At 39.6% G+C, this 27,272-nt stretch overlaps 1 protein-coding gene and 1 pseudogene across 5 annotated transcripts; one reads left to right on the forward strand and one right to left on the reverse strand.

Annotated features, from left to right (window-relative positions):
• Positions 1 to 417: 417 nt before the first annotated feature.
• Positions 418 to 3,873, reverse strand: LOC148727492 (uncharacterized; annotated as a pseudogene).
• A 304-nt stretch (positions 3,874 to 4,177) lies between these two features.
• LOC111325519 (multidrug resistance-associated protein 1) lies at positions 4,178 to 26,298 on the forward strand. 5 transcript variants are annotated; one of them, XM_088726701.1, is made up of 29 exons: positions 4,178 to 4,365; positions 4,484 to 4,645; positions 5,987 to 6,051; positions 6,444 to 6,642; positions 6,773 to 6,834; positions 7,123 to 7,257; positions 8,324 to 8,557; positions 9,144 to 9,336; positions 10,170 to 10,424; positions 10,539 to 10,604; positions 11,169 to 11,306; positions 11,794 to 11,934; positions 12,723 to 12,801; positions 13,285 to 13,357; positions 13,821 to 13,947; positions 14,507 to 14,683; positions 15,036 to 15,203; positions 15,470 to 15,553; positions 16,824 to 16,920; positions 18,427 to 18,539; positions 19,204 to 19,716; positions 20,211 to 20,410; positions 21,059 to 21,185; positions 21,504 to 21,605; positions 22,304 to 22,450; positions 23,240 to 23,398; positions 24,024 to 24,190; positions 24,265 to 24,459; positions 25,023 to 26,298. In XM_088726701.1, the coding sequence occupies exons 4-29, from the start codon at positions 6,514 to 6,516 to the stop codon at positions 25,129 to 25,131; spliced, it is 3,990 nt and encodes a 1,329-aa protein (XP_088582827.1). In that variant the 5' UTR covers positions 4,178 to 4,365; positions 4,484 to 4,645; positions 5,987 to 6,051; positions 6,444 to 6,513; the 3' UTR covers positions 25,132 to 26,298. The 5 variants fall into 5 exon arrangements, with proteins under 5 accessions (XP_088582827.1, XP_088582831.1, XP_088582828.1 ...); XM_088726705.1 differs by having other exon boundaries at positions 5,987 to 6,013; XM_088726703.1 differs by having other exon boundaries at positions 4,343 to 4,365; positions 4,536 to 4,645.
• The last annotated feature ends 974 nt before the right edge of the window (positions 26,299 to 27,272 follow it).

A 27,272-nucleotide genomic window follows, 5' to 3' on the forward strand; every position in this document is an offset into this window, starting at 1 on the left:
TAATCAGTTTTATCGACGTAACCGAGGTGAGAGGCTCACTGATTCATACGACTCACAAAGCCGAAATTAGGAGGCCTAGAAGAAAGGCAATAATAGCGCAACATACAGGTAGATATCTGACAATAGAATATCAACTGATATTCTCTTGTATCTGAGCATTAGAAATAAAAAGGATGAGTCTGAAACCTGTCTTTAATAATTCCGTTCCTTAGCGGAGAAAACAGCTGAGGTCACTGATAACTACAAAGAAAGATATTGTAAGAGACGGACTGAACATTGTTTCTTACATGAATTGTGTCCCAAAGACCACGAGCTTTAGAAGTGTTTGTTTCAGCAGTCGAATTAGAGAGAGACTGCATGTAGTGTGCAGCGTATATGCTGAGAATCGTGGATTTAAGTGTAAAAATTACTCCAGTGTCGGCTGAAAGATATTTTATTACAATAAGAGACTATTTCTCATGGGACAATCCTTGCTTCTGTATATCACGCAACTCATGCAAGGTAATCAAGAACAGTCTATTAACGAAGCTTGGCTTGTTTTTGTAACAGGTTGTCCCTTAATCATTAAACATCTGTACTAGGGTGCGAACACACCACATTCCTTCAAACTGAAAAGTTCATCTGGGTGTAGTAAAGTTAATCTCGTCAAAACATACAAGGAAATGGTTCCATTTCATATTAAGAACAATACATCGCTGTATTATCTTATGTCTCGATTAGCTAGTACGCTTTAACAGGTACTGATGTAGAACCTTTTCTTTTTACGATCTCACGAGGTCGAAACAATATCAAATACAGAATTACACACATCTGGGTGTAATACGCGCTCAATCATTTTGACCACCACTGCTAAATGAAACTCGCTGTTCTTTAACAAATTGTAAGTTTCTTGCAAGTACTCCCTAACGACTGTTTCTTCTCTTCTAGTCACCATCTCAACATTTGTGTGCAAACAGTATTTTGCAAATGCCCAGCTTAGCTGAGAGAGCTGTTTAGTCGAGTATCAAATACAGAATTACACACATCTGGGTCTAATACGCGCCCAATCATTTTCACCACCACTGCTAAATGAAACTCACTGTTCTCTAACAAATTGTAATGAAACTCACTGTTCTCTAACAAATTGTAATGAAACTCACTGTTCTCTAACAAATTGTAATGAAACTCACTGTTCTCTAACAAATTGTAATGAAACTCACTGTTCTCTAACAAATTGTAAGTTTCTTGCAAGTACTCCCTAACGACTGTTTCCGCATAGTCTCTTCTAGTCACCATCTCAACTCCAAACTTTTGGAACAATTTAGGATGGAGCTTTCCAACTCTACCAAATGCTAACACGAGGATAACTAAATCATTTCTTGCAAAGGATTTGAGGTCATCGCCCTGTGACAGCTCTTCGTCAACCACTTGAAACACTTCAGATACTAAAGCATCTGCTCTAGAGTAAGAAAACAACAGAGACACCAGAGCCCATGGCTGAAATTAGCTGAGATCTCGAGTTAAAATCTCACTACCCATGATCTCCTTGTAAAATTGTCTATCACTGGAAAAGTCTGACTTAGAAAAAGACTAAGCTAATGTGCACAGTCCTTCAGATGAAAGATTTGATATGTCCCTTCAGAAAATTTCTTTATCTAAGGTATGGAAAATTTGAACATTTGTGTGCAAACAGTATTTTGCAAATGCCCAGCTTAGCTGAGAGAGCTGTTTAGTCGAGTATCCGCTAAGTTTGTGGTACAAAATTCCTCTTTCAAGATCCCTATAGATAGAAGGATCTTTAACACACAATTTTGCCATGTAAATCACAACTTTGCTTATCTGATTCGCATCAAAGTCATTAAGGTGAACCCTGACGTCTTGTGCTAGCATCTCAAACAATCTCTGTTGGAGGGGCTGAGTCAAAAAGATCTCTCATCTGAACATTTTTTAAGAACTACACCACGATGATACATTCAAGAATTGTGAATTTATGGAAAGGAGTTAGTTCTCGCTTTTTCTTCACTCTGAACAAGTAAAACTGTAAATGCCCCTTGATAGACTGTATCTTCTTAATTTGCTTGTTGAGTTTTTTCTTCAGGTGTGAACACAGGCTCAGGGTCTACCAGTCCCTCAACGGTGTCTCTCGTAATTTCTCGAGAAGCTTGGCAGAAGTTTCTCTAGATTTCTCCGTTCTCTCGGCTTTCTTAGCTGGACGAGCTGCATCTAATCCAGATTTGTGGGAAAGGCAGCTTTTCGGGCAATAACCCAGAAACTATATTGTTTATTGTTGTTTATTTCACAGAAACATTTGCTTGAGTCGTGAAACTCGACTAACCAGTAAAGGAGAGGTTTTCTGCAAACAGAAAACACGCTTAAAACAAACGAAATTACAACATTAACAACTGAAATGAAAACTCACCGACTGTTCGAGCTTAGGGTTTACAAACAACGTCAATAAACGGCAACAAAACATTTTTTGAAATGAACGCGACGATTTTTCCTTTCAAAGCACATGGGCGATTGCCCAAATGTTTACGTAAACATAGGCCCGCAATGGGAGCTACATTTATTCTATACATTAATGACCTTCCTAATGCCTCTGAATTATCAGACCCTCTACTTTTTGCTGATGACACCAGTATCTTTTATTCTCACTCAAATCTAAATTGCTTAGAATCTATACTTAATGATGAACTCCAAAACATTGACGTTTGGTTAAAATGTAACAAGCTTTCAGTTAATATAAAGAAAACCAACTATATAATTTTTAAACCCAGACAGAAGAAATTTAACTCCAGCATTTCTCTCTCCTTTGGAGGTAAACCCCTACAACAAGCTAATGTAACTAAATTCCTTGGGGTCTATATTGACAATCATATCACCTGGAAATACCATATCAGCTATGTATGTAAACAAATCGCTAAATCAATAGGTATTATATTTAGGTCTCGCTTTTCCCTTTCCTCTGCAACCAAGCTCACTTTGTATTACACCTTAGTTTATCCTTATATCGTCTATTGTAACTCCATCTGGTCGTCCACATACGTATCTAACTTAAATAGAATTTATTATTTGCAAAACCGAGCTGTGCGGGCTATCACCAACTCAGACTATTGGGACAACTCTGCCCCTTTATTCTCCAAACTAGGAATTTTAGATATTTTCTAAGTCAATACGTTTGAAATCGCTAAATTTAAGTTTTATTTCAAAAATAACTTATTGCCCCCATTGCTTCTCGATCTTTTTGTAAGGAATAGCCAAATTCACAACTATGGTACCAGAAGAGCCAGTAATTATCGAACACATTTGTGCCGTACAAATGTCAAGCAGTTTACAATTCTCTACCAAGGTCCTAAAAATTGGAACTCTCTCCCTATTTCAGTCACTCGTTCGTCAAACTTTCTTAGCTTTAAAGCGAAATTGCAAGAGTTTTTACTTAAATAATCAATGAATTGGCCAAGCCGCACATTCGCAGCACTTTTTCTTTACTTAATTTATTATTCTAAGTGAGGTGGCTCTCCCATAAGCCTGGTGGCTTCTTGGGTCTCCTCGCCTTCTAACTGTTATCGCTGTAATTAACTATTTTTTAATTGTTAAAATAAGGCAAATAAAGATGATGATGATGAACACCAGAGACAAGAATTTAACACGAAGACCGAAGAGAGGGCCGGGATAGAGCGTAACTTATTTCCGACCAAGTGGAGTACACGGCGAACTATGGGTAAAAGCGAATTCAGTTTCTATAACTGTAACACGATTTTTTCTTCAAAAAATTCTCCTCGGTACTCTTTGATGTGGTGAAGATTAGCGAGCATTCTGAGTGGTTTTACTGTATACCAAGAACTCCACGGTAAACTTGTAAACCAGTTCGAACTCCATTACCACAGCCGCCATTTTGTTTTAAGTTAGGTACCAGACTCCTCAGGGAAAAATTGCAACATCCTGTGGGATTTTGGCGTGTCATTTGAGTGTCACACCATAGTCTCCTCAAACACGAAGCAAGCCGGTTGGTTCACAGGCAGCCCCAGCTCACTACCAGAGAAGCGGACGTGACTCTTACCGTGTTGCGCAACGTTTTATACTTATAAAGGTTTGTATGGGATGTTATCGGTTTGCCTAAAAGAGAGAAAAAAATGTCTTGTTTTGAAATAAAATGGACTTACCTTATTGCCTTTTTGTTTTCTTTGTTGATTCCTAGCGTCTCGGGCCATTTCGAAGCGTTTTCGGCGAGTTAGCGCTATGTTGGAAAGAACACCAACATAGCGCTAACTCGCCAGTTGTCTTCTCTTTGCGTGGTAGAAAACCAGGATTAAAAAAAACCCCTTAAATCAAGTGAAATCGGTAAAATAACGACACCAGGAGCAAACAACACACGTATGGAACAAGGTAAGCCATTTTTATTTAATATTTTCACTTTTAACTATGGATATCTTTTAACTGTGGATATCTTGTAGAAAATCCCATACAAATCCTTATAAATATGCAAATTGCGTTCCTTGTGTAGTTCTCAAAGAGAGCTTGGGCTTCTTGTGGAGTCACGTCTGCTTTACTGGTAGTGAGCTTGGGCTACCTGTGGTTGGTTACACTGCATCGCTTGCTGAGATCCATACAACTTAACGATTGACAAGAATAACAACTACCAACCGGCTGGCTCGAGCTTAGCATGGTAAGCTTATGTTTAATTTTAGGTGGAGTTAGATGTTTTTCCATACCTACCTGTAATGTGTGCGCTAAGCGAGATTCCTTTCATGCGTTTATTAGAAGGTGCTGCCGTGTGGCAACTCTTTATGCAGCACAACTTACCATCATAACAACAGCGCCGGCTATATACAAATTTGCTGAGCTTGTTTTTCTATGTGGGTTTATGGGTTTGTTAGTACGAATTTAATTGCCGGTTTTAATTAGATCTAGCAAAACCTTCGGGTTCGATTGCGAAGATTTTGAAGCTGCACGAAAGACTGTCCGATGTCCGGCCGGGTTCTTAAACTAAATGCATCTAAGGCGTTCTGCATTCAAAATGCTGTACATGTGCTGGTTACGGGTACCATGTAATTCAGGCAAAACTAAAGATTACATACATCTTATTAGACGTTTTTTGTCTAATATCGCTTAGTATTTACAAGAGTTGTGTCGTATTTTGACGAGCCCATAGGGCGAGTCAAAATACAAACAAAGAGTATGGTAAGCGATATTACTCAACAAAACGTTTGATAAGAAATTTATGATCCAACATGCCAAATTGTAAATTCAGTGCCAGCGAATTTTGCGAATATTTCTGGAGTAAAAATATCGCATGATATTTGTACTCGTCTCATGCGTTATTTCTACTTTACGAAGCACATTTGGATGATAAAGGGTCACTGATTTACATCTCATTGAAACACAATTACACATCCGTTTGTGTTGTACCTCGTTCTTCAAAGCATACTGATATGGTGGACCTCAGTAGCCCTGTAGTTTGTAGTTGCTCTCAGGACTAAACTGCCAGGAGTCTCTAGAATTGACTAAAAGTGCAGAAATGAGATCATTAATCCTGGTTACACTCACCTCCTTCCCGAGGCAACCCTGCGGGTAATAACAGCGGACGTGACTCTTAGGTTTAATCCTCCGGTTACATTGCACATAATTACCCGAGGTCAATTTTTGACATAGCAGTGTTTGGCGGGAAATTCATTCATCATGGAGGTCGCAAACCGCGAAACTTATGGTTTTTATTGGTCAGGAGTATTCAGAGCAAAGACGAGTAAAATATACTTAATGTGAACCTCGAAAGTTGGCCATGTTTGATGCCACGTGTCTAGAATTTGGTACTTGCGAGGATATTTGCTGCGATTTCAGTGCAACACCACAAAAATGCCCAGCATGTGCTGTGGTTTCCGGATTTACTATTTTCTTCCATCCAACTGGTTGAACTACTCTTGGGGTTAGATAAACCACTGCTAAACCCTACGACTTGGTTCGGGAAACATCATGGGTAATTCCTTTATTCTTTTTTGTGTATCCATAGCGATTTCCCATGGGCAGTTTCACCGTGGTAAGAGAGGTCACATGCAAAACACAGCCCTCCCGTGGGTAAGGTCTCACTTTCCCATGGGCAAAAGGTCTAGAAGTGTAACCACAGCTATAATGTCTTACTCCTGGGGCTATTGGGTCAGACAAGAGTAAACATCAAATTCTAATTTTAATGACAACTGAATTATAGACACATTTTGATTAGTTCTTATTTATCATCTATGGAAGGAAAGATGCATGGATGATGTCACCATTAATAGCATTTAATTTTTAGTATATAAAACAAATATATTCTATGCTGTCATGGGTCTGTACTACTACTGTTTGTAATAGATCTCAAAAGTGGACATTTATATGTCATCTATGACCTATAACTGAACACGTACACGGTAACATGGAATCTGTTTGCAAAGCACTGTGCACCTTACTCAGCTTTGTCTTTTTCATTTCAGATTTTATTGTAGTTCTTAGATTCTTTAATTTGGACTGCACCTGATCAAGTGTTAAACTAGGTCTGTAAAAATGGAAGTTCGAGTTGAAGATGGTTCAAAAAGCTCTGAAGTGTTGAATTCTCAAATTCAATCAGAGAATTTTGTTGACAACGGATGGGCTTCTTTTCCTGCGGTTGAAAGGAAGGAAGAAGTAAAAAGGGTAAGTTGAATTTTACAATTTATCAGTGTGTCTTTTATACCTGTTTCCTTAAAAGGTTGCAATTGTAACAATTGTATTCTGCTCGTGGTGAAGGTATTTATTGACAGTGGTTCTCTTGCATTTCATATAGAAACAAAATCCTGAAGATAGAGCCAACTTTCTCTCAAGGCTCACATTTTGGTGGTTTAACTGGTGAGAATTTTTGTACCAAATTATGTTTTGCCTATTAAGATCAAGAAAATGAACCCTGTGGCCTGATTGTCTAAGGCTAAGGCTAATGTATTAGTCCTGAAATGACTATTGCAATGCTCCTTGATTGAGGCTTTACATGAAATTATTAAAGACATATTAAATTTGTGAACATGAAAAATAATCTACAAATTAGAGAATTCCCAGTCTGCAGATGTAAATCCCCTCCTTGGTTTTGACTTAATGCACCTGTGTCTGAAATAACAGACAAAAACTTGAAATTTTTTCCAGGATTATATCTACTGGTTACAAAAGACCACTAGAGGACAAGGATTTATGGGCTTTAAGAAGAGATAATCAAGCAACATATATTGTCCCAAAACTGAAACAGAAATGGATAGAGCAACAAAGAAAATGCAGAAAAATGTAAGAAACCACTCCGGATAAAGTATATTGTAAATAAGAAATCTTACGTTAGGACTTTCGTTCTCTTTAGCAGGGGTTTCATTAATGTTTTCAGCAGGAGGGTAACTGATTTTCACAGGCGGGCAAAACTTTTTGAACAGAACGTCTTTGTACTTGATAAACCCTCCTCCAGATCGTCAAACCAGGAGGGCAAAACCGTCCTCGCAACCAGTCATTTTTCCAGTGCCCGGCCATTAATGAAACCCTTGCTTTAATGATCATCATCCTTAGTGAGAAGGAAATAACATGGTGGTTTTGAATGGATGTGAAAATTTACTTCAGAGGTCAGAGAGAAAGGGGCTCTTTCAATACTCATATAAACCTCTGTGCCCAGTTGTTATTCCCTCTTTATCTTCCTCTTAATTGTCATAGGTTTTGCCCTTGGTTTTCTGAGCAAGGATAAGTAATCTTTAGTTCTGTTCATGTCACCATGGGGACACACTGCCTAAAGGGAGAATGGTTCTTAGCCAAGATTGGATGTAAACAGCAATGGAACTATTGAACTGAAAAAAAGGCAAAAACAAACAAAAAAAAGAGTATCGAGATTGTATACTTGCATTTGATCTATTCTTTTTGCAACAAGATTCTATATTTTATTGCCCCTTACCCCGGTTCCTTCCCTTTTCCCTAATTTCACACCCCTCACTCATCAACTCTCACTTCCTATCGCTCAGCTGTTGTATCTATCTCTGCATCCCTTCCACCTGGGCCCAACCTGTTGCCCTTGGAACTTCCCTTAACCTCCTACCCCCTCTCCTCTCCTTTCCTTACCTCCTAACTACATCTGTTATCTCACCTATAAGCATTCACTTGTCACCCCTCAACTTCCAACTCTGACCCTTGACCTTTACCCCTTATTCTTTACCCCTTATTCTTGACCCCTAACCCCACCTTAACTTCTTGCCAGTCTTCTCTATTTCCAAGGAGTCAATGCAGCTAAGACCCCCTTCCCATCATTTATTACAGAATCATCTTGTAGGACACTGCTTGATTTTTCTGTCATTTTTTTTAATCTAATTTTGATTAGAAATTCTGCCAGAAGAAGTGATAAAGATGAAGATGAATACAATGAAAGTGATAGACTATTGGATGATGACAGTGGCCCTGATGAAAACGTTGAAAATGCATCAACAAGAAAAAAGGAGAAAAAGCCTTCACTCAGAAAAACATTGGGAAGCCTGTTTGGGTTCAAGTTTGCTTTGGCCGTATTTTGCAAGCTGTTACACGATGTGCTCATTTTCATACAGCCTCAGCTTTTAAAGTACAGTGTTACCTTTCATTAAATTTGTTGGACAAATAAAGTTAACCTAGATTCAGAATCTAAAGTACTGTAGGTACAGCTGTAGATGAATGGTTGATAAATAATCCTTTCTTTTCATACAAGGTGTACTGCTTTATATTTCAGATTTGCACAACATTTTCAATTGTTTTTAGTTATGCTAGAGAGAGCACTGTCCCTCACCTTCCTTCAGTCCAAAAATCTTAATTAAAAGGTTCAAGATCAAATACACACACATTGATGATAATTATGTGGAATATTTACATGTAGAAGAGTACAATGATGAGGACTCGACAAAACCTTTTCAACTGATTAGCCAAGTGGCTAGTGACAACTTAGATGTTATGACAATTCAGTTTGTTTACTAGCTAAACTTGGCTGGTGGAAATCGAAAACCACTGGCCAAAACCGAATTTCTACTAGTCTGTGGCTAGTTGGCTTCTGTTACTGTCGAGCCCTGGTGATGTAGTTTAAATGGGGTTACAACTTGTATTTATAAATATTGACCACTAATTGACAGTAATTTATGTTATTTTAGTTAATCAAAGAACTGGTTATTGTTCTCAAGGTTATTAGTTGGCTATACTGAAGACAAGGATGACATGTTTGGTCCATGGAAAGAGTGGAAGGGTTATGCGTATGCAGGGACGATGTTTGGAGTAGCTATCATTCAGTCCTTGGCACTTCACCAGTATTTTCACATTATGATACAGATTGGCTTGAGGATGCGCACAGGCATCATTGGATTGGTTTATGAAAAAGTAACTGAGATGCTTGTTAGTTGGAAAATGTAATGGGGAGATATGTTACTTTGTTTGTTCTCCTGGTTTCTGCTAGTCATTCTTGTATATGCATTAGTAATGCATGTTGGTAAATGTTTGAGAGTATGATTCATTAATATTTCCATAAGGTCGTAGTAGTAGCAAGTATGATATTAAGTATTGTAAGAAATAGACACCTTTTTTGAGAGACATTTTTCGGAATGCTTATGCCATCTTCAATCAATGAGTAACTGAACGTGAGTAATTATATAGCAGACAAGTAGATGAATAAAATATGTACAGTGTGATGTCTCTCAAAAAAGTTGTCTATTTCTTACAATGATTCAAAATATTTTGCACCTTTTAAGTATTTTCTCCAATTTTTAATCACCTCACTCAAGTTTTAAGAAGAAACATACTGGTGGGACAAGTGGCCAAAATATACCCAATAATAACTTCAAAATATATTTCTGTATTCACATACAGAGTATGTAGTACCCCTGTACGAATTAATTCCAGCAGAAGTGCCATGGTCTGTGAGGAGGTACTTTGCGCAGAGCATTCACATTCACTCTGTGGTTATGGAGGAGTGGATAATGGGGGGGCGGGGGGGGGGGTTGGGAGGGAGGTGTGCAAGAAAACCACACCCCCTCCCAGTTATTGCTTTTTGACCAACCCTCATCCCCTTGGTACAAATTTCCATCTTTCCCCAGCTTTCCACTACTCTAAAATAATATCATGTATGGCAACTTTAATTTTCACCAACAAAATACTGAGCACTAGCTGGCAAGTAGGTACAACTCACATTATATTCTTTTGCATGTATTCCATAGGCTTTAGTGTTGAACAGCAAGGCAAAAGGAAAGACAACAGCTGGGGAGCTTGTGAACCTGATGTCTGTGGATGCACAGCGCCTGATGGAGCTTATGGCTTACATAAACTCATTGTGGTCAAGTCCACTTCAGATTGCTGGCGCTCTGTACTTCCTCTATAGTACTCTTGGAATCTCCATTCTGGCCGGACTGGGAGTCATGGTGCTAATTATTCCAGTAAATATGCTTTTTGGAAGTAGAATGGGTACTCTTCAGGTTAGTTAACATGCCAGTTTTTCAGAAATTGTACACCTTTGCTTGTGATTTTGTTGTTCTCAACAACAAGCAACTCTAGTGTTTGAAGTCCTTCCATTTTTAATGAAACTTTAGGCAAAACAAATGAGTGAGAAAGATGAAAGAATTAAACTGATGAATGAAATTCTTAGTGGAGTAAAGGTAAGTTTGTAAGGTCAAATATCTGCAAAGTGAAGGACATGATATTCACTGCATGATCATACATTCAAATACACATTCTTGGTGACTGTTTGTATTTTGTAAGAAGAAGTAGGCAAAATGATCGATATTAGCCCATTGCTTAATTACCTTTAGCCTCTCTTAAAAAGCGAGTCCTGGTTGCTCATCCTTTCATATGATTATAAGTTTTCATTCACATGCAAATCAAACTAATTTTCATACGAATGGTTGAGTGACTAACACCCAATTTGTCCTTACGGTATCCCCTCGTGCCACACATTTACCTCACGAGAATAAAGGAAATGGTCACCAACTAAAGAAAGGATCGCCAAACAAATTCTCTTTGTCAACAACTCAGGAATCGTATAGAGAACAGTATACAGAATATAGATACTGATGTTGGGGTGTAAACCTAGATTTAATAGGACAGTCACCGTCTGATTTGTGGGTGAATTGAAAGAAAAGTTCATTTCGATTGATCAATTGATAACTAAAGGTACCTGGGACTTGTTACTTGTGTTTATCAAAGTTATTGTTTGTTTCCAGGTCCTCAAGTTGTATGCTTGGGAGGAGTCCTTCATGAAAGAGGTGGAAAGAAAACGTAAAAAAGAGCTGAAGTACTTAAGGGGTTCTAGTTTCTGGATGTCAGGATTTATGTTTACGTTTGGCTGTGCGCCGACACTAGTAAGTTGTTAATCAATATTTCTCTGGTTTTCTTTTTTTCAAAAACCAAGCGAGCCAAGGAACGGAAGGCTAGCGATCGATGAAGAGCAATTTTCGATTGAGGGTTGAAAGTAGTCCGAGATTGCATTGCCTTGCTTTTCCTTCGCTCTGTGATTGGTTCAGAAAACTCGCGCCATTCTCTCAGCCAATCAAATGCAAAATAACACCACTCAATTTCGTCGCCCACATTTTCCCGCGCCTTAAGCAATTTGCTTGTTTTTACTTTGAGTTTTCATTGGCTCTTCTGGTTATTGCGTTTATCGGGCAATCCGGAGCGGTATTGTTCGTTTGGGTAGCCTATCAGAACACAGGATTCGGTTCATATTGCCTACGGGCGCTGCCAGCGATATGAAACTTAATTCTAACGACAATTGCCTTCTAGCGATCTGTCAAGCTGAGTTAATGTTCTTCTAAACTGTTGTGTGCATTTTTTTTTTCCTTTCTAAAGGTGGCAGTTACCACATTTGCCATTTATGTGTTTACTGGCAATTTCCTAACAGCCAGTAAAGCTTTCGTCGCCTTGGCGTTGTTCAATGTGATGCGATTCCCACTTGTCATGCTCCCTCATGTCATTGTTACTTGTGTTCAGGTAACTCAATAAGTTAACTCCTATTTTTTTTGTTGTTGTTGTTCTCATTTAACAAATGGTAAACACCACAGCGTACACTATTGAGTTATGGATGCACGCGGGAGGTTGCTAAGCACGAAAGAAGCGTAAGAGTCGCTCGAGGCGATAGCCGAGAGCGACTCTTACGCTTCTTTCGTGCTTAGCAAACCTCCCAAGTGCATCCATAACTCAATAGTGTACGCTGGGGTGTTTACCATTTGTTTTATAACATAACATTGATACATTGTAGCTAAAGATTTCCCTTTTATTTAACAAATCTTACGCGACCAGAGAAAACAAGCGCGCGCGGAAAAATAGTCTTTGCATTTGCTCACGTCAGCAGCGTACACCCATGGGCAAATGGGGGACCCTAAATTGACCAATCAGAGCACGCGCTTTACTTTGGTTATGTTATAATTTAATTTCGTCGCTCAAAACTTCACAGTGAACCTCTTGTTTAAGAAGGATTTGCTCAAATACCTCTCGTTTTCCCGCCCTTTTGCGGTTTTGCCGCTGATGACCGCGGGCTTCGGCACTCAATTTTTCTTGTAGCGGCCATCTTGGTTTTGTTATGTTTAAAGCTCGAACTAAACTACTTTGATTGACGACTTCTTCCTGCTTATTCCATTCTAGTATCGAAAACACCTCTCTTTGACCCTAGTTTTTAAAAGTAACTTTTCCTCCGAATTTCAAAACATTATTCCGCATGGGAATTTACCGGAAGTTCTCTTGTTTTTGTTTGTTCTTTTGTTTATTTGTTTGTTCAATAGGCAAGTGTATCTCTGAAGAGGCTGCAAGATTTTCTTAACCTTGAGGAGCTGGACCTCAATAGTGTCCAAAGGACAACATGTAAGACTTCCTGTTCACCTACTTGTCATTGTAAGATAATCACTCAATGAACTGTACGTCAACTTGTAAAATGGTAACCTGTTAGCGGGGATTAATGCTCTCAAGAGATATGATAACTTAACGATCTGCTCAGCGAAATGGAGAGAGGGTGGAAATTGGGTTTATTTCCTTACGAGCGACAGAAAAGGACTCAAACACAGTCAAGTAACAACAGAAGAAATGAAAACATTCAAGACAACAGCAACTATAGTCACTGTGACAATATGGTCGTCAATTACAAAGACAATAGCAGTAGCACCAACAGCGATAATCACAACAACAACAACAGGCAATGGGTGAAGTACCGCAAAAAGTGAACTTCTTTACTACGCTTTGTTGTGTCATGCCTTTCAAACTCAGACGAATTTTGCCAACTGCCTCATCCACGTCTCTTTTCAGACTTTTCATTGTGTTTTATTTGTTTACGTATATTTTATTTTGCAGTGTCATCCTCTGCCGTGTCTATAGAGAATGGTACATTTACCTGGAGCACCAAGGCTGCGCCTGTGTTAAAAGAGTGAGTATTGGAAGTTGGCGGTGAATTGTCAACAACTAAAGGTGATAACGAAGAGCATTACTCGCAAATAGCTAATGTTTTATACACCGGAAGTACTTAAAAACGGAAGTAAAACTGTCTCCTGCTTGTGCAACCGTGCGCTAATGATGAAAACGTGAAGGGAAACTAAAGGCAAAGACCCAGCATGTATTTCTTTGGGAACATCATTCACTGGTTTAACTTAATTAATGACACGACGATTTTCCGGCTCAACGGAGGACTGACGATTAAAAAGAGCACTCAGAAAAACTTATTATTGGCAGTTGAATTTTCCATTTCGAACCGGACGCGGACCGGACGCGAACCGAACACGGACCGAGCACGGTGTAACTGACATTCCCGCAATGTAGACGGTTAAATTTGCGATTGCTTTTGAGACGTCTGACACTTGTAGCTTAACCAGTCAGTTTTTTTTTTTCCTCAGGGTGTCGTTGCAAATTCCAAGTGGCTCGCTTGTCGCCATAGTCGGTCAGGTTGGATGCGGAAAATCCTCCTTGCTTTCTGCCCTCCTCGGAGATACCGAGAAAGTGGAAGGAATTGTCTCTGTAGAGGTGAGATTCTCTGTACTGTAGAATGGCGTTCAACAATTTTTCAAACGTTATCAGGGATTGCGCAAGTTTTACATTGCTTTCCTCTCGTTTGAAGCTAAACCTGGAGCAACTGCCGATATCATTTTGTCAATGCCGATAGCTGTTTGTTGAACGAGCAAACTATAAACCAATCCCAACCTGGTCAGTTTCACTTTCCCTACGCTCGAAGTTGTTAACATCCTGTTGTCTTGTACCCCTTATGGCTTTCATGTGACACGCCTTTCAGAGTAGCTGGGGACTTTACCATGGATTTTGCTTCACGACACTTCATCAAAAAGCGCTGGAGTCGTTTCTTCTTGGATTTCAGAGCATGTACCGCTGAGTCAAACTTTGAGATTGCAAGAATAAAGGAACTTAATAAATTCTTCTTGTTGGTAACGAAGGAAATATACAGCGAACAGTACGGAGAATATGCATACTGATGTTGGAGTACAAAGGTCTAAGCTCTCCCATCGAAGAACTTTACTTTCCCCTTTTAATAGCAACTTTTTAAAAATGCATTGCCTTTGTATAATTGTAGGGATCTGTGGCGTATGTTGCCCAGCAAGCTTGGATACAGAACGCAACTTTACGAGAAAACATTCTGTTCAGCAAAGCCATGGATTCCGCTCGTTATGAAAGCGTGCTTGACTCTTGTGCTTTAAGACCTGACCTGGAAATTCTTCCTAACGGTGACTCCACAGAAATTGGAGAGAGAGTATGGTCTTTTGTTTCTTTTTTAGAGGAGCTAGGGTTCTCAATAGACCATTCTCAGTCCAAAATGGCGTCTGAATATTAACCACAAAAAGTCAAAGTACACAGGGGATTTTTTACGACACCAAAGTAGACACACTATGACTTTGTAAGCTATCTAATTCCTTAGACTGTGGCCAGAAATAAAGTTGATAAATGGGAAAAAGAGCAATCAAGAAAACTGTCGAGACTCCCACGATTTTCATGCAGTATTTGCCTTTTTTTCTTGGTGACAGTGACATGGTGCATGATCCCTTTTTTCCTTTCTATGTATTCGAAAATTTCATTTTGTTTTGACAATTTTTTTCTCCTTTCAGGGTATAAATCTTAGTGGTGGACAGAAACAGCGAGTAAGCTTGGCTCGCGCTGTGTACTTCAATGCTGATATCTACTTGTTGGACGATCCGCTCAGTGCTGTGGACTCACATGTTGGAAAACACATTTTTGAGAATGTTGTCGGGCCACAAGGAATGTTACGAAACAAGGTTTGCTGGAGTTCATGTTTTAGAGCTTGCGGGCTCAATCCTTGGGTAGCGTTATTTGTATTGTGATCAATCCACCATCTTAAACGTTAGCACGCAGGCGGGCTCAATCCCAGGGCTAGTCTGTGTTTTGACTGCTCTCACAATTCAAGTCAAGGAATTTTGAGAAGTTTAGTTCACCCTTCACCGTGAATTCAGTATATTTTAATACTTGCTAGTTCCTTAGTGTTTGATCATTTTGAAGTTCGCCTTTTTTTTTTTCTTTACAGACTCGTTTGCTCGTTACTCATGGAATTCATTTTCTTCCTCAAATGGATCAAATTATTGTGCTCAAAGATGGAAGAATTACCGAGGTTTGTTTATTGTTCCCCTCATGCATGTACACTAAAAGCACTCCCTCCTTCCCAGTACTTTTCGATCGCCTCACTCATGGAGATCCTGCGGCGCATCCGCGTGACTCCCAGAGTGTTCCGCGGCGCGCTAACAGCAATTTTTCTTCACTGATTTTTTTTCCGATTTGCACGACGGACTTCGCCTCGCCGATTAATAGGAATTGTTCGTAGTCTAAATAGCATGGTGTATTGAGATAAGTGAAACCTCTTGTACTGTAAAACTCCATAAATAGTACTCGTCGAACGCGAAGAGTTTCTCTCGTGTACAAAGTTTCTGTGAATGTTTTGTTTTTTTTTTTTTTTTTTTTTTTTATCAGAGAGAAACTACTTGAAAAAGATACGTTTCCTTTTCGTTAAGTAGACCAAATGCGGAACGTTTCCTGGGGTAAAAAAGAGTGAATTTTCGGCATTGTTGCGAAGGTCGGTTACAAAATAACTCAAACTACAATATAATGTTTGAGAAAAAAGAACAACAAAGAACGTGAAAAAAAAACAACAACAACAACAACAACAACCGCTAGATACACAACTACTAACTTACTTTTTGACATCTCTATATATTTTTATATTGCTAGTTACATAACACTACATAATGAAAATTGATAACGCAAGACACTAATCAACAGTAATTTGGGTCCTATTTGCAATCACCACCACATACACAACGGACCCTGTAAAGTCGCCATCGCTGTTTAGCAAAGCACACTGAAAAGCATGCAGTGAAGAACTTAATAGCGCTAGAGTGTCGCCATTCACGCCTTACATCAGAAATAAGCTGCTTTCTCCCCACCAACGGTACTTTTCTATATATATTTTTTTTTTTTTTTTTTTTTTTCAGGTCTGATTTTCACTATTGCTTAAATAGTGCTTTACTGCGAAGGATCGTGCACATATACGTTTCATAACCGCAGTTCATATATATGTATTTCATATATATTTGTTGTTTGATTTATCATCTACGGGTTTATGTCGAATTAATTTGATGGCCTGCTCCCAGTTGGCTTGTTAGCTCAATTGGTAGAGCGCTGCACTAGTATCGCAGAGGTCAGTGGTTCGAATCCCGTACAGGCCTGAATTTTTTTCAGGTCTGATTTTCACTATTGCTTAAATGGTGCTTTACTGCGAAGGATCGTGCACATATACGTTTCATAACCGCAGTTGATATATATGTATTTCATATATATTTGTTGTTTGGTACTTTTCTTGTTACTGTTTAATTCTCTCTTTCCAGTGCGGTACTTACTCAGAGTTGATGGCCAACTCAGGGGCCTTCGCCGAATTCCTACAAACCTATTCATCAGAAAACCAACCTTCAGACAACTCAAAAGGTAAAAAATAAAATTGCTTTTACAAGGGGCCACGAGGTTCCATTACTTCAAATATTTACTGACATAGTTGTTATGACTTTTCCTGTATAACCTTCTATCCAGAGTGCTTTTGCTGCATTTGCACATTCCACAATCATGGTTCATCAGTTCTAAGGGAGAAACCTGTGATTTGACAACCAAAGTGTGAACCTCAAGTTTTTCGCCTTTACTTTTAAATCTAATATATAAAATATCTTCTAACTGCAGACAGTACTGTTTCGGCCCTCTGGGCCTCATCAGTGCAGTGCTGATGCTAGGATGTGAAGTGAAGTGAAGTGAAGTGAAAACCTTTATTAATTTATAAGGCTCAGGGTAGCCCCTTCAGACGCAAAAAGCTGTCTGTTATCAATGGGAGCCCTGAGCAACAACATTAAAACATTACACTAAAACAGGAAATAATATAAATAGAGAACTATTTACAAGTAAAAGATTAAAAGATGTATAACACGAAATATCATTAAGATAATTCGTTAAAAAGAGTGCAACCATAATAATAGAAGGATCTTTTTGCAATCTCAGTTCTCACAGCAGGCGGATGTAAGAGGTTGCTTTGTCTAGTAGCACGCGCATGGATTGTATTATTACGTTTAAAATATTGTTTAAAATACTGGGGACATTGACCTTGCAGGCATTTCTTAACGAGTTTAAAGACAGATTTACGTCGGCGCTCCTCCAACGTGGGCCATTTCAGAACGTCCATTGCCTGCTTGCTGCGCACAGTTCTAGCCACTATCCTAGCAGCCCGGTTTTGGAGGGCTTCAAGGTCTTGTTTACGGGGGAGAACCGATATGCTTACCCCAAACGATCCCACACTTGTGGTATCGTCTAAGCCATGCCAGAGTGCTCAAACTAGAAAAGCCTAGTGAGCTATGCGCAATGCTAGCGGCAATGACTCATCCCACAGTGCTCAATTTGGACATGAAAGCAGGGCTTTATATGCCAAAGAGCTATATCTTCTAATATATAAAATATCTTCTAATATGTAAAATATCTTCTAATATATAAAATATCTTCTATAAAATATCTTCTAATATATAAAATATCTTCCAATGTATAAAATATGCCATGGCAACGTCGACATTGACAAAAATAGTTATTTGTGCCCCTCTAAAACTTGCGGAGCCAGAACTCGTTCTAGTCATAATTACAAATGTTTGAATATAAAAGCCACAAAGAATGCATATTTTTATTTCTTTTTTCCACGCACCCTTAGAATATGGAACAAACTTCCGAAAGATATTTTTGAAAGCATCTCTTTAGGGACTTAAAACTAAGATTTTCAAATATTTTAACGAGAAACTTTAAACTGGTAGATATTATTTCTATTGTTGTTATTCACACTTCTTGTATTTTTAACGTTGGTGTGATGTCTAACGACTTTACCGACGTTTTTTAATGTAGCTGTAGATGTAGATGTAGACTTTTACAATTCCCTTTTTTAATTTTTGTTTGTTTGTGTTATTGCAGCTAGCTCTAAAGCAAGCACTTCTAACAAAAAGGATGTTAGTCAAAAGATTGAAAACGAAGATAAGGATGAACTGGGGAAAATGATCGAGGAAGAGCGCTCAGAGACTGGTAGAGTAAGTATAGATGACCATTTTTATGCCCAAATTGCGTAGCAACCATTCATCTACGGGTGAAGAATTTTTGAGAGGCCCGTGATGGTTTCAGCATTTTACTAGCAGAATGTTTCCGTAGAGTATTAATACAAAATCAAGCAGACAAATTATAAAGACAAATATCAATTGAGGGGTTTAAAAGCCAGTGGCTCCAATAGTGAATTCAAACTAACGTCCGTAGGATTGTATGGTAGAAGGTAAGGAAAATTACCAACGCTATCTGCGAGTGAAGGGGGTTATTAGTAGAGAAATTTGGTACCCGGCGTTTACGTGAAACGGCGAACGTCAGCTTTCCTTTCACGTTTCTCGTAAAATAGCGAGAACTTTACAGCTTCAGCTTCGCGTAAGCTCACGTTATGGTGGATTTGAAGGCGCCCATGTATGACGTACAAAGAATAGTTTTGGTGCCCTTTCTACTCTGACAGAAAAAGCGGAGAAAATCTCACGTACACGGCAAACGCGAAACAGGTTACCTTCACGGAGTGACGGCGAAGTGCAATCGGTAAACGCGAGAAAATGGTGGGGGAAAACGTGGTCACGTGGTCACTCTTGCCGTTCACGTTTCATGTAAACGCGATGCTAAATCTCTCTAATATCAGTAATGTGATTTCTCGGATTGTTTTAGGTCAAGTTTGCAGTATTCTTCTCTTATCTCAAGTCCGTGGGCTGTTGCGCTTCTTTCCTCACCATATTATCCTTATTCCTGATGGAAGCTTGCTCAGTTGGGACAGGAATATGGCTGGCTCGTTGGAGCTCCGCAAATGTCACTACAGACGAACAAAGAGACTTCTACTTAGGAATTTACGGTGGTCTCGGTTTGGGCCAAGGATTCTTCAATTTCCTTGTTTCCATTTTTTTCACAATTGGAGCCATAAAGGCTTCTCGAAGGTTGCACCGCAACCTCCTGGTCAACATCATGCATTCACCAATGAGCTTCTTTGATACCACCCCATTGGGGAGAATTGTCAACAGGTTCTCGAAAGACTTGTACATTATTGATGTCACTATACCGCAATGTGTGACGAATTTTTTCTGGTGCTCACTCGAAATCATTGGGATGATCGTGGCCATAAGTTATGCCACTCCGCTGTTTTTAGCCACGTTGCCTGTTTGTGCAATTTTTTATTTTTATATACAGGTAAGTGAGTCAAGGCGAAAAGAAAGCCTAGAGCCCGTCTTTTGCTGTGGCAAGTTTTCTTGTTTGTATAGATGGAAGAATGTGAACTCTTGTGTCTCCTGGTTGGCAGTCTTTTAGACAAGTGGACCCAAACAATAGCTGTCGTGAACGAAATTTTCTAGCACAGATTGCGTTAACTACTTAACGAGGACGTTTTAAGAAGTCTCAAATTGAATTCTACCTCTGCAAACTTTTAGTTTAACATAGCTAATATATGCGTTCAATCAAATTCAAGAGTGCTTGCGTGTTGGCTCGGTCGAAGAACGAAGTTGGCCGAGGATGGAATGGATTGCAACAGATTTCTAACAGCTAACGCAAAATCTCAGCCTAAATTTATTCAACGTGCATAAACTGTGGTGCACTGTGTTGAGAGAATGAGAGTGAGAAGGAGCCATTTTTTCTTTCCTTGGTCATTATGTTGAGAGCATTGAACGGATTTTAATATATTTCTACAGAGAGTTTATGTGGCAACATCGCGGCAGTTGCAAAGGATCGAGTCCGTCAGTCGATCACCAATCTACAGTCACTTCCTGGAAACAGTGAACGGCGCCAGCACCATACGAGCATTTTCTCAACAACGCCGCTTTATCCTCGATAATTACTATAAAACGGATGAGAATCAAGTGGCTTACTATTCTACTGTATCTTCAAACAGGTGAGAAAGAGGACGTTAGGGGAAAACAAGGGAGGGTTCGTAGTTTTGCGCATGTGCACATCATAAAGTAAGTATAGTCAAATGATATTTTGAAACAATCAGAAGCACGTGCAGGGAAAGCTGGGGGAGGAGAGTGGAGGGGCTGTTGACTTAAAAACGCTTTTTAGATCGTCGAAGCGTGGTGTCGGTTTTTTTTTTTGTTTTGTTTTGTTTCTGCTCCCATGCATTAATTAGAACTTTTTGGTTACCATAGGCTTACGTGAGAATTGTCATGCCGCAGGACTTCATTAAATTATTACACTAGTTTGCTATAATATCAACTGTGAACGTAAATGGCTACTTCATCAAGAGCACACGTTCTGAGCCTCGTTTTTCTCATGTAAGCTCTGTTATGGCGGATTGCTAAACTGAAATTTAATGTTTATTAGAAACAGAGTAGGTGTGTTTCGTTAAGTTTAGTTGAACGATTTAGAATTTGTGTTTCATCCATGTTGAACGGCACTTAAGGCCCATAATTTCCGCGTCCGTGCTGATTTTTGGCCACAACGAAAATGAGGAACAGAAATTTAGGGACAGGACTTGGGTCCACTTGCTATGAGGTGTTCATTTAAAATTGGGGATCATTAATGCTGTGTATCGTCTCCACAGGTGGCTTGCAGTTCGACTTGAATTTCTCGGTAACTGCTTAATACTCTTCGCTGGTTTATTTGCTGTGTTAAGCAGAGACAAAATCATAAGTGGGTTGGTCGGAATGTCGTTGACGTATTCGTTAGAGGTGAGGACACAAACCACTACTGTGCCTTAAATTTGTTGCGTTGTATTGAACGTCAACATGGCAGGAGCACTGGCGAAAACGAGGTTCCTCGACAGAGCGTTCCTGGTGCTGAGTCTTTATGTTAACAACAAGAAATGTCGAACTCAACGTTATCGTAGCTCTCAGTTATGTTAAAGAAAGGGAAACTTAGTTTGAAGTACATACCGACACTGCAATATAACACAAGCTGATAACACCACTTGGGAGTCTGAAAGACACATTTGTAACAAGAACTGAGGAATTTATCAGATTTATTTACTTCTCCCGTGTCTTCATTAGATTACGGAAACTCTCAACTGGGCAGTGCGCATGACAAGTGAACTGGAAACTCAACTTGTTTCTGTTGAAAGAGTGAAAGAATATTCAGAAACAGATACAGAGGTAAATAATCATACTAATAATAATAATGATAGGAATACTCATTTTTATTAACAAATGGTAAACACCACAGCGTACACTATTGAGTTATGGATGCACGCGGGAGGTTGCTAAGCACGAAAGAAGCGTAAGAGTCGCTCGAGGCGATAGCCGAGAGCGACTCTAGCTTCTTGAGTGCTTAGCAAACCTCCAAAGTGTATCCATAACTCAATAGGGTACGCTGTGGTGTTTACCATTTGTTTTATAACATAACATTGACACATTGTTGCTAAAGAGTTCCCTTTTATTTAACAAATCTTACGCGACCAGAAAAAACAAGCGCGCGCGTAAAAATAGTCTTTGCATTTGCTCACGTCAGCAGCGTACACCCATGGGCAAATGGGGGACGCTAAATTGACCAATCAGAGCGCGCGCTTTACTTTGGTTATGTTATAAAAACTCTTAGATTCCGAGGGTTTAACTGCGTGATAGTTGAAGGTTTCTCGTGAATTGAACTCAAAATTATTTTAAATTACTGTGATGATTTTGTCGTTAAATTATCCTTATCCTTCCAGAACTGAAATAAACAAATTAACCTGGTTAGAGGTCGTTGAGTATTACGTTAAACTACAACATAAATATTTAATGAGTAGGTTGGAAGAGATGTAACATCGTCATTTTCTTTATTCATTCACTTTCAATCATATTTTTTTAAAACTTAGGCTAGATGGATCATCCCCGAAAATCGACCGCCAGACGACTGGCCATTCACTGGACGGATTGTAATGGAACAGTTTGACTTGAGATACAGAGAGGGATTACCTCTTGTACTAAAACAGATCAGCTGCGATATTAAACCTGGAGAAAAGGTACACAAACAAGCCGGAGTAATCTATGAACATGTAATCGTGCCACTGTGTTCTATACTTTGGTTTCTTAAACTTTTACTTCCAGATGTGGTTAACACGTAACTTCTCTCTATAACATCTAAACATTGTCCTGCAAACAGATTATAAGAATACCTAAGCTTATCAGCTAGAAGTTGTGATCTCGTTCTTATACCTAATTTTCGTAACTAATTTTCAAAGAAATGTGTAGCAGCTGGAGAGGAGAATCAACAAGCAGATCTTGGCTGTTAATGGAGACAGAATGTAAAATAGAGGGGAAAGGCTCTTAGATGAAGCTTTGTGGATTAACTAGGTCCTTTTTTTGTCTTTCCAAGAGAGACTCAAGTTTCGGAGTTCGACTTTTAAATACTTCATGGTTTTAAGCTTTGCGCGCAATGAATCATTGCTAACTGGAAAGCTTCACATGTCAAATTGCGTCAGTGATAATATTGAGGGCCAACGCACTGTTCACTCACACTTTCCTATGTATTTGATCATGAAGTCGGATTGTCCGGGTGAGTGAAATCTTTAACCCTTAAATCCCTTGAGTCAGCGACCAAGACATAATTTTTCCTTACAACATCAATGCATCATCAAGCAGACAAGTGATGAGAACAAAGAAAAATATCAATCAAGGGATTATTAGTTGATCCAATATCAAAGATCCGAGAGTCAGAAACAAGTTCATCCTATTTACCCCACCCTCTGTTTACGTTCAGTGTGATAAAAAAAAGTCGCCTCAAATTTTCTTGTCCTGTTTGATTCCATTAGGTAGGCATTGTTGGCCGAACTGGAGCAGGAAAGTCGTCATTAGCGTTAGCTTTGTTCCGTATTCTGGAGAGAGCTGGTGGAAAAATAACAATCGATGGTGTTGACATTGCTACCCTTGGGCTGCAGGATTTACGCTCGCGGATAACCATCATCCCTCAGGTAATAGCACAGTATAGGTATGCGTGTTTGAATAATATTGACATGTGTACGGGCACGTGTGTATGCGAGATGAGGTGACCTGGTGATTAGTACGCCAGCTTCTTGATCAAGTTGTCCTGGCACCGGTGAGCTGTTAGGGAAACTTAGAGCGATGGACTAGGTAACATTGCGAAGGACTGACCTCCCATCCAGAGGTGGTAGCAATACCCCCCGTCCCCTTAGCTACGTGCTACCTGACAATGAAACCGAGGTAAGTTTTGTCAGGATGGACCTTCGGTTCCACAAGGTGACGTTATCATAGTGTGCGGGGGTTGGTAACGAATGATGGGCCCACTGTAATTGGCTACACAGTAACGGTGTCCCTGCCTTTTTTTTTTTTTTAATTTTTGTCATTGATTGTCTTTTTTATTATTATTATTATTATTATTTATTTAGATTGTTGTTGTTTGGCGAAGTCAGTAAATAAATAGATAAATGATCTGGCCCCAGGTGAACTTGTGAATTTAAGAGCTTGCTGTTTTTTTTCGATCAGATTTAATCTTTTTTGTGTTGCCTTGCTAGTACTGTTAGAGTTTGGTTTTGCGTTTCCTGATCCTTCTAATTCTTAGCATGAATATCGCAACAGGATCCAGTGCTGTTCTCTGGGGACCTTCGACTTAACCTTGATCCATTCAGTAAATTCACTGATGACCAGCTCTGGCACGTCTTGGAAGTGAGTCACCTGAAGAACTTTGTCTCGGGGCTGAGTGAGGGACTTCAGTACACAATTGCAGAGGGAGGAGAGAACTTGAGGTACTTTACTGAACGAACCTTTTTCCTTCGACTTCATTTTGAAACAAATTATTCATTCTGGCTGTATTCCGTAGTGTTGGTCAACGGCAGTTGGTGTGTTTAGCACGTGCGCTGCTACGTAAAAGTAAGATCTTGGTTCTGGACGAAGCCACGGCCGCGGTGGACTTGGAAACTGATGAACTCATTCAGCAAACGATTCGGCGAGAGTTTGCTGACCGCACAGTGTTCACCATCGCTCATAGGCTCAATACCATTATGGATTATGACAGGTTAGTAGTTTTTGCCCGACTTGTGATTTCTGCTATGACTAGAAATGGATCTTCTTTAGCGTTCGTGGTGAAGCAACCGTTAACCAAGTCTTTAACCTTCCAGGACCTGCGAACGAATTTCTGATCTGAAAAGGCCTCCCAGCAAAGAGCTTGTCACTACGACATTTTGTGATTTCATCTTTGTCGCCCTTTTTTTTTTTTTTATCTTGGTAGTTCTATTATTTTTGTTCCATTAAATTATATCCTTACTTGTATTTTTTGTTGTTGTTTTTTTTTTGTCGTTGTTTTGCTTTGTTTTTTTCATTTCTTCTTCAGAATAAATTGATTTTTTTGAGGAGACGTTTCCTTTCATTTCTCGAAGTTAGCGACTTAAAAGATGCAAAATAGTTGTAGAAATCTGAGTAGCTTTGTAGCCTTGAAAAGTAGGGCCGAGAGATTTTAACCTCTCTCCGGCCTGTTGAATGGTTCTGAACGCGGTGACGACTTGTTCAGGCTGGTTTCATAAGATTGCGGGAATTGAAGAAGTTACCATGACAAATAAACTGTTTTGTTTTCACTTGCAGGGTGTTGGTTCTCGATAGCGGATCCATTGCTGAATTTGATTCCCCTGCAAACTTAATTAGTAGAAATGGACTTTTCGCGAAATTGGTTCAAGATGCAAAGCTTTCCTGAGGACCTTGCGAGCATCAGTTGTGTCTTTGGATTTCCGCCAGCACATTCCAACTCGTGGTCCTTGAAAAAGACTCACGTGTTCAAATTGAACTCGCTCTGCATGAACGGCGAACATTTAGTTCATGACATGTTTATATAACGTTATTTTAGTTTAAAATTGGGTCAAAAACTATGCTCTATTTTATTGAGGACACCAATAAGCCAGGCGCCTATGCAAAAATAACCAAAAGAAGTGTTTTGTTATGAATATGAATATAGTTTATGTCTGACCACTTGCAGCCCAGAGGCTGAATTACAGGTGCAGTGTAAGGTTGAGAACAGATGTCAGCATATCAGGCGCCTCTGGCAGCCGCTTCAGTCTATCGATCTCACCTTCCCGCCCATCCCACCCCAGGGGAGGACATCCATCACACAGTAATCTCGTGTGTGGGAAATTAACGTCTCCCACCCCAACCCTGCAGGGGACGAGATTTTCATTTATTCGTCCCTATCCGAGAAGACTAGAATATCTAACCAATTCTTGATGTTAAAGAAAGATAGCAAATTCTTCTCAATTATTTTAAGACCTTGGGTGTTGGTCCGGCCGGGGCTCGAACCCTCGACCTCTCGCATAATAGTCCAGCGCTCTATCCATTGAGCTAACCGGGAGGCGGATTTGCGATGCGTATTTCCTGTGATGCTTTCTCTCGGACACTCAGGGTTAATCAATTTTATCGACGTAACCGAGGTGAGAGGCTCACTGATTCATCCGACTCACAAAGCCAAAATTAGGAGGCCTAGAAAAAAGGCAATAACATTGTAACATACAGGTATATATCTAACAATAGAATATCAACTGATATTCTCTTGTATCTGAGCATTAGAAATAGTAAGGGATGTCTGAAAACCGTCTTTGATAATTCCCTTCTTTAGTGGAGGAAACAACTGAGGTCACTGATAACTATAATGAAAGATATTGTAAGAGATGGACTGAACGGCGTTTCTTCCATGAATAGTGTACCAAAGACCACGAGCTTTAAAAGTGTTTGTTTCAGCAGTCGAATTAGAGAGAGACTGTATTTAGTGTGTAGCATATATGCTGAGAATCGTGGATTTAAGTGTAAAAATTACTCCAGTGTCGGCTGAAAGGTATTTTATTACAATAAGAGACTATTTCTCATGGGACAATCCTTGCTTCTGTATATCACGCAACTCATGCAAGGTAATCAAGAACAGTCTATGAGGGGGGCTTTGGGATTTTCGGTTTTGCGGTTTTGACTGTTTTTTGGATCGGTTTTTCGGATCGGTTTTTGGGCCAAAAAGGTTCGGTTTTTCGGTTTTGATGTTCAGAGCGGTTTGCGGATTTTACGTGTTTTTGCATTCAGTTTTCGGTTTTCACGAAAACTCTGATGCGGTTTTCGGTTTTTACTTTTTGACCCCTTCAAAGGTGAAAATATAGCGATTTTGTCAGGTTTGCATGCGGTTTTCAGTTTTGCTGTCTTTTTTCGTCGGTTTTTCGGTTTTGGAGTTTTTTTTCCTCCGGTTTTGCGGTTTCCCAGAGGCCCCAGAGGCTCCAATGCCCCCATCGTCTATTAACGGAGCTCGGCTGGTTTTACGTTATCTAACTTGTTTAAAAGCCAAGGAAAGGGATTAGGGATGAAACTTGACCTCGTTAAGACTACACCTGGGGCTATATTCGATTCTTGTTTTTGTTCCCATACGGTCTGTCAGACCATAGTTAGTAGTCCCCTCTACTAACTATGGTCAGACTTTGTAGAATTTTTCCTTATCCCCTGTGTACCGCCAGTTAGTTTTGTTCGGCGGAAATTTTACTTCGGTGATCTCCGTGACCGAAGAGACTGGGCACGCCAAATACCTAGATTTGTGGAACGAGTAAAATTTTCAGCGCTAGCTCATAGTGACTTTCGTGCACGAGCGAAAAAAAGCCCTTACAAACCACATTGACGTCACTGTCTTTACTCTTTGGCGGGTTAAGGACACCTCTATCAAACACATGCCGAGGAAAGCAAGCAAACGCTTTTACAGCCTGTGATCTTTTCAGTGTGGACGGAAAATATATATATATATATAGTTGTATGGCATACGAGGACGGACAACTTTGAGCAAAGGAAGACCTATATTCACAAAAAAATCTAAAAAGT

Source organism: Stylophora pistillata, chromosome 7 (assembly GCF_964205215.1).
Source record: "Stylophora pistillata chromosome 7, jaStyPist1.2, whole genome shotgun sequence".
NCBI lineage: Eukaryota > Metazoa > Cnidaria > Anthozoa > Scleractinia > Pocilloporidae > Stylophora > Stylophora pistillata.